This window comes from Scomber scombrus, chromosome 14 (genome assembly GCF_963691925.1).
Source record: "Scomber scombrus chromosome 14, fScoSco1.1, whole genome shotgun sequence".
Taxonomy (NCBI): Eukaryota; Metazoa; Chordata; class Actinopteri; order Scombriformes; family Scombridae; genus Scomber; species Scomber scombrus.
The window spans coordinates 30,016,317-30,027,046 of record NC_084983.1 but is presented as its reverse complement, the minus strand read 5'-3'; the positions used below and the strand labels follow the sequence as shown (position 1 = coordinate 30,027,046).

The window sequence follows — 10,730 nt, the reverse complement described above, 5'->3', positions numbered from 1 at the left end:
ACAGGTGTATACAGGTATATACAGGTGTATACAGGTATATACAGGTGTATACAGGTATATACAGGTATATACAGGTATATACAGGTATATACAGGTGTATACAGGTATATACAGGTGTATACAGGTATATACAGGTATATACAGGTATATACAGGTGTATACAGGTATATACAGGTGTATACAGGTATATACAGGTGTATACAGGTATATACAGGTATATACAGGTATATACAGGTGTATACAGGTATATACAGGTATATACAGGTGTATACAGGTATATACAGGTATATACAGGTGTATACAGGTATATACAGGTGTATACAGGTATATACAGGTGTATACAGGTATATACAGGTGTATACAGGTATATACAGGTATATACCTGTATACACCTGTATACACCTGTATATACCTGTATATACCTGTATATACAGGTATATACCTGTATATACAGGTATATACAGGTATATACAGGTATATACAGGTATATACAGGTATATACAGGTGTATACAGGTATATACAGGTGTATACAGGTGTATACAGGTGTATACAGGTATATACAGGTATATACAGGTGTATACAGGTATATACAGGTATATACAGGTATATACAGGTGTATACAGGTGTACACAGGTATATACAGGTGTATACAGGTATATACAGGTATATACAGGTGTATACAGGTATATACAGGTGTATACAGGTGTATACAGGTATATACAGGTGTATACAGGTGTATACAGGTATATACAGGTATATACAGGTGTATACAGGTATATACAGGTATATACAGGTATATACAGGTGTATACAGGTGTACACAGGTATATACAGGTGTATACAGGTATATACAGGTATATACAGGTGTATACAGGTATATACAGGTGTATACAGGTGTATACAGGTATATACAGGTATATACAGGTATATACAGGTATATACAGGTATATACAGGTGTATACAGGTGTATACAGGTGTATACAGGTGTATACAGGTATATACAGGTATATACCTGTATATACCTGTATACACCTGTATACACCTGTATATACAGGTATATACAGGTATATACAGGTATATACAGGTATATACAGGTATATACAGGTGTATACAGGTGTATACAGGTATATACAGGTATATACAGGTGTATACAGGTGTATACAGGTGTATACAGGTGTATACAGGTGTATACAGGTATATACAGGTGTATACAGGTGTACACAGGTGCAGACTGGAAGTCTTATTGAATGCATCCTCACAGAGAGTCTGTTGGGTAGATATTTATCTACATATTATTATATTATTATATGTAGTCTGATGAGTTTGAGTCATAATAATAATAATAATGTTCAGATAAACACAGTGAAGGTTTTCTGTCTCTTTGTTTATTCAGAACAAATCCAGCTCATCAATTCACCTGCTTTGATTTTAGTTTGAACAGTTTTGTGCATAAAAAGCTGCTTTCATGAATTAATCTGAAAGTTTACAATCTTAAACATGAAATCATCAGAGCACATAAACAATGACATTTACTTTATTTTTTGTCAGTTTGGTTGAAGAACAGATTATAATCTAATGATTCATTACAGTTTTCCAAAATACTAAAAACTAATGTGATAAATATTGAATACTGTACAATAGGTTCAAATTCATGTGGGAGAGGTCTGCTGGTTCCCAGGCGTCTGTACTGGTTCCCAGGCGTCTGTACTGGTTCACAGGCGTCTGTACTGGTTCCCAGGCGTCTGTACTGGTTCACAGGCGTCTGTACTGGTTCACAGGCGTCTGTTCTGGTTCACAGGCGTCTGTACTGGTTCCCAGGCGTCTGTACTGGTTCACAGGCGTCTGTACTGGTTCACAGGCGTCTGTACTGGTTCACAGGCGTCTGTTCTGGTTCACAGGCGTCTGTACTGGTTCCCAGGCGTCTGTACTGGTTCCCAGGCGTCTGTACTGGTTCACAGGCGTCTCTACTGGTTCCCAGGCGTCTGTTCTGGTTCCCAGGCGTCTGTACTGGTTCCCAGGCGTCTCTACTGGTTCCCAGGCGTCTGTTCTGGTTCCCAGGCGTCTGTTCTGGTTCCCAGGCGTCTGTACTGGTTCCCAGGCGTCTGTACTGGTTCCCAGGCGTCTGTACTGGTTCCCAGGCGTCTGTACTGGTTCACAGGCGTCTGTACTGGTTCCGAAGGCGTCTGTTCTGGTTCCCAGGCGTCTGTTCTGGTTCCCAGGCGTCTGTACTGGTTCCCAGGCGTCTGTACTGGTTCACAGGCGTCTGTACTGGTTCCGAAGGCGTCTGTTCTGGTTCCCAGGCGTCTGTTCTGGTTCCCAGGCGTCTGTTCTGGTTCCCAGGCGTCTGTTCTGGTTCCCAGGCGTCTGTACTGGTTCCCAGGCGTCTGTACTGGTTCCCAGGCGTCTGTTCTGGTTCCCAGGCGTCTGTTCTGGTTCCCAGGCGTCTGTACTGGTTCCCAGGCGTCTGTACTGGTTCCCAGGCGTCTGTACTGGTTCCCAGGCGTCTGTACTGGTTCACAGGCGTCTGTACTGGTTCCGAAGGCGTCTGTTCTGGTTCCCAGGCGTCTGTTCTGGTTCCCAGGCGTCTGTTCTGGTTCCCAGGCGTCTGTACTGGTTCACAGGCGTCTGTTCTGGTTCCCAGGCGTCTGTTCTGGTTCCCAGGCGTCTGTACTGGTTCCCAGTTTATTTTCAGTGCCTTTAATATTTCACCTGTGTCATTCTGTCGTTATGTAGATGAGATTCTGTTATACATGAACTCGACTGTACTGGCCCCCAGCATTTTAACATTTAATGTGTTAGAAGTTATTCACACCTGAGGCCAGATTCATAACACACACAAACACACACAAACACACAAAAACACACAAACACACAAAAACACACAAACACACAAAAACACACAAACACACAAAAACACACAAAACCGACACACACACACTTCCTGCACATTAACTGGAATTAATAAACCAGACCAGGCGTGATGGTGAAATATAAGCTGAGAGATAAAACACTGTTTGCTCTGTAAGATGATAATCAAACACATTTAAAAATGTAACATTGATTTATTCACTTATCATTATTTTAAGTTTGGAGTCAATATTATTTTGCTCTTAATATTCTTTTAATTTTATCCTTGCTTTAGATTTAAAGGTCCATGTGATGAATGACAGACGCTGCACAGCTGATCTGCTGTTTGATTGACAGCTGATCCGCTGTTTGATTGACAGGTGATCTGCTGTTTGATTGACAGCTGATCTGATGTTTGATTGACAGGTGATCCGCTGTTTGATTGACAGGTGATCCGCTGTTTGATTGACAGCTGATCCGCTGTTTGATTGACAGCTTATCCGCTGTTTGATTGACAGCTGATCCGCTGTTTGATTGACAGCTGATCCGCTGTTTGATTGACAGCTTATCCGCTGTTTGATTGACAGGTGATCCGCTGTTTGATTGACAGCTGATCCGCTGTTTGATTGACAGCTTATCCGCTGTTTGATTGACAGGTGATCCGCTGTTTCTTTGACAGCTGATCCGCTGTTTGATTGACAGCTGATCCGCTGTTTGATTGACAGGTGAAGTGATATGAAAACAGGTGTTTAAAGGTGTGAAATGAAACGTGTGCATGTTGCCCAGTGACTGAGCTTTGTATTTAGAGGTATATAACAGATTTATATATATATATATAACAGATTTATATATATATATAACAGATTTATATATATATATATAACAGATTTATATATATATAAATCTGATGAAAAAGGTGAATTCAGAGTTTCAGTGTTTTAACTTCTTTGTTTGCTATTTTAATTTTAACACTTTTCACCTCAATTCACTTTAATAATAACTGAAGGTTTTCAGCCTCACTTGAAGAGTTTAAACCTGTTATAATAAATGTGAGTTTGTTTTATACACTTTTGCACAATTTTGACACACGAGTGTTTTGTCATTTCTATAAATATAAAATAAAATAAATTAAAGTAAGAACTTGAACTGTTTCCTGAGTAATTTACAGCACTTTGTGTTTCCATGGTTACAGAGGCAGAAACCCTCCCCTGTGTTTCAATTCTATTTAAGGTGTGACATCACTGTGAACGGCCCTCCTGATTGGTTCACACGGATTTAATCGAAGTCTAAAAGCAAAACGTCCCGAAAACGTTTCACATGCTTCACAGGAAGTTGGATGACATCACAGTCACACCTTGGTACTGATGTCAGCAGCTTCCTCTTCCTCTTCATCCTCCCCTCCTCCTCTTCCTCGCTCCTCCTCCTCTTCCTCCTCAGGGGGGGGCAGGTCATCAGATGCCTTCCAGCCCCTGAAGGAGGGGCTGATGGGAAGACGCTGCAGCCAGCGAGTCCTCCTCACCACGCCCATCCCCACAGGGAAGTCGTACGAGGAGGAAGACGAGGAGGAAGATTTCCACTCCACCAGACCGCGCTCCTGCCGAGTTCCTGAAGACACACAGAGGAGAAAAGATGAAGACGTCATGAGGAACGAAGACATCCGATCACTTTAACATCAAGAGAAACCTGTGTGTGTGTGTGTGTGTGTGTGTGTGTGTGTGTGTGTGTGTGTGTGTGTGTGTGTGTGTGTGACCTGGTATCGTGTTGTCGAGGCAGAAAGCAAGAAAACCTCCAACAAACATCTCAGTGGACAGAAGAACCGTCAGGATCTGATCCAGCTCTGCGACACCTGCAAAACATCACATGATCTATAGAGAGCTGATCTACCTGTAACAGATCTATAGAGGGCTGATCTACCTGTAGCAGATCTATAGAGGGCTGATCTACCTGTAACAGATCTATAGAGGGCTGATCTACCTGTAACAGATCTATAGAGGGCTGATCTACCTGTAGCAGATCTATAGAGGGCTGATCTACCTGTAACAGATCTATAGAGGGCTGATCTACCTGTAACAGATCTATAGAGAGCTGATCTACCTGTAACAGATCTATAGAGAGCTGATCTACCTGTAGCAGATCTATAGAGGGCTGATCTACCTGTAACAGATCTATAGAGGGCTGATCTACCTGTAACAGATCTATAGAGCTGATCTACCTGTAACAGATCTATAGAGGGCTGATCTACCTGTAACAGATCTATAGAGGGCTGATCTACCTGTAGCAGATCTATAGAGCTGATCTACCTGTAACAGATCTATAGAGCTGATCTACCTGTAACAGATCTATAGAGGGCTGATCTACCTGTAACAGATCTATAGAGGGCTGATCTACCTGTAGCAGATCTATAGAGAGCCGATCTACCTGTAGCAGATCTATAGAGGGCTGATCTACCTGTAGCAGATCTATAGAGGGCTGATCTACCTGTAACAGATCTATAGAGCTGATCTACCTGTAACAGATCTATAGAGGGCCAATCTACCTGTAACAGATCTATAGAGAGCCGATCTACCTGTAACAGATCTATAGAGCTGATCTACCTGTAACAGATCTATAGAGGGCCGATCTACCTGTAACAGATCTATAGAGCTGATCTACCTGTAACAGATCTATAGAGGGCTGATCTACCTGTAACAGATCTATAGAGAGCTGATCTACCTGTAGCAGGTCTATAGAGGGCCGATCTACCTGTAACAGATCTATAGAGGGCTGATCTACCTGTAACAGATCTATAGAGAGCTGATCTACCTGTAACAGATCTATAGAGAGCCGATCTACCTGTAACAGATCTAAAGAGGGCCGATCTACCTGTAACAGATCTATAGAGCTGATCTACCTGTAACAGATCTATAGAGCCGATCTACCTGTAACAGATCTATAGAGGGCTGATCTACCTGTAACAGATCTATAGAGGGCTGATCTACCTGTAACAGATCTATAGAGGGCCGATCTACCTGTAACAGATCTATAGAGGGCTGATCTACCTGTAACAGATCTATAGAGGGCCGATCTACCTGTAACAGATCTATAGAGCTGATCTACCTGTAACAGATCTATAGAGCCGATCTACCTGTAACAGATCTATAGAGCCGATCTACCTGTAACAGATCTATAGAGGGCTGATCTACCTGTAACAGATCTATAGAGGGCTGATCTACCTGTAGCAGGTCTATAGAGGGCTGATCTACCTGTAACAGATCTATAGAGCTGATCTACCTGTAACAGATCTATAGAGGGCTGATCTACCTGTAGCAGATCTATAGAGCTGATCTACCTGTAACAGATCTATAGAGCTGATCTACCTGTAACAGATCTATAGAGGGCTGATCTACCTGTAGCAGATCTATAGAGCTGATCTACCTGTAACAGATCTATAGAGAGCTGATCTACCTGTAGCAGGTCTATAGAGAGCTGATCTACCTGTAGCAGATCTATAGAGAGCCGATCTACCTGTAACAGATCTATAGAGCTGATCTACCTGTAACAGATCTATAGAGGGCTGATCTACCTGTAACAGATCTATAGAGAGCCGATCTACCTGTAACAGATCTATAGAGGGCCGATCTACCTGTAACAGATCTATAGAGAGCCGATCTACCTGTAACAGATCTATAGAGGGCCGATCTACCTGTAACAGATCTATAGAGAGCCGATCTACCTGTAACAGATCTATAGAGGGCCGATCTACCTGTAACAGATCTATAGAGCTGATCTACCTGTAACAGATCTATAGAGAGCCGATCTACCTGTAGCAGGTCTATAGAGCTGATCTACCTGTAACAGATCTATAGAGGGCTGATCTACCTGTAGCAGATCTATAGAGGGCTGATCTACCTGTAGCAGATCTATAGAGCTGATCTACCTGTAACAGATCTATAGAGGGCTGATCTACCTGTAGCAGGTCTATAGAGCTGATCTACCTGTAACAGATCTATAGAGGGCCGATCTACCTGTAACAGATCTATAGAGAGCCGATCTACCTGTAACAGATCTATAGAGAGCCGATCTACCTGTGGCAGATCTACATGGACGGACACACCTGTGCTGATGGAGTGGGGGTGTGAGTCCAGGTACGACGGCAGCGTGAGACCGAAGAACATCGAGAAGCCGAGAACGAAAAGATTCCTCGATGAGTTCAAATCGACGAGCTGAAGGTTGGAGAGTCCCACAGCTGTGATCATACCTGAGAGACATGATGACATCATACAGGTGTGATCATACCTGAGAGACATGATGACATCATACAGCTGTGATCATACCTGAGAGACATGATGACATCATACAGGTGTGATCATACCTGAGAGACATGATGACATCATACAGGTGTGATCATACCTGAGAGACATGATGACATCATACAGGTGTGATCATACCTGAGAGACATGATGACATCATACAGCTGTGATCATACCTGAGAGACATGATGACATCATACAGGTGTGATCATACCTGAGAGACATGATGACATCATACAGGTGTGATCATACCTGAGAGACATGATGACATCATACAGGTGTGATCATACCTGAGAGACATGATGACATCATACAGCTGTGATCATACCTGAGAGACATGATGACATCATACAGCTGTGATCATACCTGAGAGACATGATGACATCATACAGCTGTGATCATACCTGAGAGACATGATGACATCATACAGCTGTGATCATACCTGAGAGACATGATGACATCATACAGGTGTGATCATACCTGAGAGACATGATGACATCACACAGGTAGAACACTTGTCTGATGATGACATCACACAGGTAGAACACCTGTCTGATGATGACATCACACAGGTAGAACACCTGTCTGATGATGACATCACACAGGTAGAACACCTGGCTAGCACTGACCGAACAGGGTGCAGAACAGTCCTCCGAGGATGGGATCCGGCAGCGAGGCGAACAGAGCCGTGAACTTCCCGACGGATCCCAACAGGAACATGATACCAGCTCCGTACTGCACCACCCGCCTGCTGCCCACCTGCACAACGAATCAAACATCTACTGAAAACACCTGACTGCAGGGTCACATGACTCCACTCAGGTGTTCAGCTAATAAATTAATCACCTGTAGAAGCCTTACATTACCTTAGTTAGTCCCAGAACACCCGACAGGTGGACTACATTACCTTAGTTAGTCCCAGAACACCTGACAGGTGGACTACATTACCTTAGTTAGTCCCAGAACACCCGACAGGTGGTCTACATTACCTTAGTTAGTCCCAGAACACCTGACAGGTGGTCTACATTACCTTAGTTAGTCCCAGAACGCCTGACAGGTGGACTACATTACCTTAGTGATACCCAGAACACCCGACAGGTGGTCTACATTACCTTAGTTAGTCCCAGAACACCTGACAGGTGGACTACATTACCTTAGTGATACCCAGAACACCTGACAGGTGGACTACATTACCTTAGTGATACCCAGAACACCCGACAGGTGGACTACATTACCTTAGTTAGTCCCAGAACACCCGACAGGTGGTCTACATTACCTTAGTGATACCCAGAACACCTGACAGGTGGTCTACATTACCTTAGTGATACCCAGAACACCTGACAGGTGGACTACATTACCTTAGTGATACCCAGAACACCTGACAGGTGGACTACATTACCTTAGTTAGTCCCAGAACACCTGACAGGTGGTCTACATTACCTTAGTTAGTCCCAGAACGCCTGACAGGTGGTCTACATTACCTTAGTGATACCCAGAACACCTGACAGGTGGTCTACATTACCTTAGTGATACCCAGAACACCTGACAGGTGGACTACATTACCTTAGTGATACCCAGAACACCTGACAGGTGGTCTACATTACCTTAGTGATACCCAGAACACCTGACAGGTGGTCTACATTACCTTAGTTAGTCCCAGAACACCTGACAGGTGGACTACATTACCTTAGTTAGTCCCAGAACGCCTGACAGGTGGTCTACATTACCTTAGTTAGTCCCAGAACGCCTGACAGGTGGACTACATTACCTTAGTTAGTCCCAGAACACCTGACAGGTGGACTACATTACCTTAGTTAGTCCCAGAACGCCTGACAGGTGGACTACATTACCTTAGTGATACCCAGAACACCTGACAGGTGGACTACATTACCTTAGTGATACCCAGAACACCGATATTTGGGCTGGAGGAAGTGGAGCCGTTTCCTGTCCCTAAAAGGCCGGCGATGATGCAGCAGAAACCTTCAGTGAAGATTCCTCTGAAGCAGATAAAACAGTGTAAATAAATCTCAGTTTAATAGCAGGTTCTAAGTCCCTGGCCGATTATTTAGCATGCGCTCTAACCACTCGACCACCAGGTGGCTCCACCTTCTGTCTTGCCTGAGTAATCCACATCTTGTAGTTTGGTGGAACACCATATTCTTTCTAGTTACACAGTTTGATAAAGAAGTCAGAGGGGCCATGAGGACGGTACACTATAACAAATAAACTATATAAGTAGGTTTAGGTTATTGGCGCTTTATATAATATAACATCCTGACTCACCTGTTGATGGCGTGGACCGGGGGGGGCGCGGCTCCTGACAGACGGGCGCAGGCGTAATAATCACCAATCGACTCCACGATGCCGGCCATGGTGGCGCTCATCATCCCCAACACCCCGGCAACCGTCACCACCGGCAACCCCCACTGGCCTATCAGGGACCGAAGACAGCAGAGGCAGGAAGTCAGTTTTATTATCTTCACTCCATCATCATCATCATCATCATCATCATCATCATCTTCATCTTATTCATCATCATCATCATCATCATCATCATCATCATCATCACCATCATCACCATCATCATCTTCATCTTATTCATCATCATCATCATCTTCATCTTATTCATCATCATCATCATCATCATCATCACCATCATCACCATCATCATCACCTACATCACCATCACCATCATCACCATCACCATCATCTTCATCATCTTCATCACCACCACCTTCATCTTCATCATCATCATCACCATCACCATCACCATCACCATCATCACCATCACCATCACCATCACCATCATCATCATCATCATCATCATCATCACCATCACCATCACCATCACCATCACCACCTTCATCATCAATCTTTAAGCTTCATGTAAATGCAGAAAATTAAACTGACCACAGCCTGTGATTGGACGATTCAGGGACAGGTGTGAGGCTGTGATTGGACGATTCAGGGACAGGTGTGAGGCTGTGATTGGACGATTCAGGGACAGGTGTGAGGCTGTGATTGGACGATTCAGGGACAGGTGTGAGGCTGTGATTGGACGATTCAGGGACAGGTGTGAGGCTGTGATTGGACGATTCAGGGACAGGTGTGAGGCTGTGATTGGACGATTCAGGGACAGGTGTGAGGCTGTGATTGGACGATTCAGGGACAGGTGTGAGGCTGTGATTGGACGAGGTCTTACAGGGGTAGGGCATCCTGAACCAGGGTGATGAGGTCATGATGTCACCGCGAGCGTCGGTGCGGGCTTTGTGTCCGTAACGTTCGGGGTCGCTAGGCAACAGGTTGGTCAGCGTGAGGATGTAACAGAGCAACCAGACCAGCATGATGGCGAGGATGATCTGAGGGGGCGTCAGCAGAGCGACATCAGGAACCCAACATTACTTTATTCACTCAAATATAAACATGTTGACATGTAGCGGTGATGTAGGGACGTGTCTAAAGCCTGTAGCGGTGATGTAGGGACGTGTCTAAAGCCTGTTGGAGTGATGTAGGGACGTGTCTAAAGCCTGTAGCGGTGATGTAGGGACGTGTCTAAAGCCTGTTGGAGTGATGTAGGGACGTGTCTAAAGCCTG

General features: G+C 44.2%; 1 protein-coding gene across 1 annotated transcript in view; it reads right to left on the bottom strand.

Moving 5' to 3' along the window:
• Positions 1-1,852: 1,852 nt before the first annotated feature.
• Positions 1,853-10,730, bottom strand: part of slc23a1 (solute carrier family 23 member 1) — a 22,420-nt gene continuing 13,542 nt past the window's right edge. Inside the window, exons 7-15 of the mRNA XM_062432622.1 lie at positions 10,339-10,495; positions 9,420-9,567; positions 9,028-9,133; positions 7,766-7,895; positions 6,941-7,084; positions 4,598-4,693; positions 4,202-4,452; positions 2,230-2,719; positions 1,853-2,142 (exon numbers count right to left, since the gene is read on the bottom strand). Coding sequence (XP_062288606.1) covers positions 1,853-2,142; positions 2,230-2,719; positions 4,202-4,452; positions 4,598-4,693; positions 6,941-7,084; positions 7,766-7,895; positions 9,028-9,133; positions 9,420-9,567; positions 10,339-10,495 — 1,812 coding nt within the window. The remainder of the gene's footprint in view (positions 2,143-2,229; positions 2,720-4,201; positions 4,453-4,597; positions 4,694-6,940; positions 7,085-7,765; positions 7,896-9,027; positions 9,134-9,419; positions 9,568-10,338; positions 10,496-10,730) is intronic.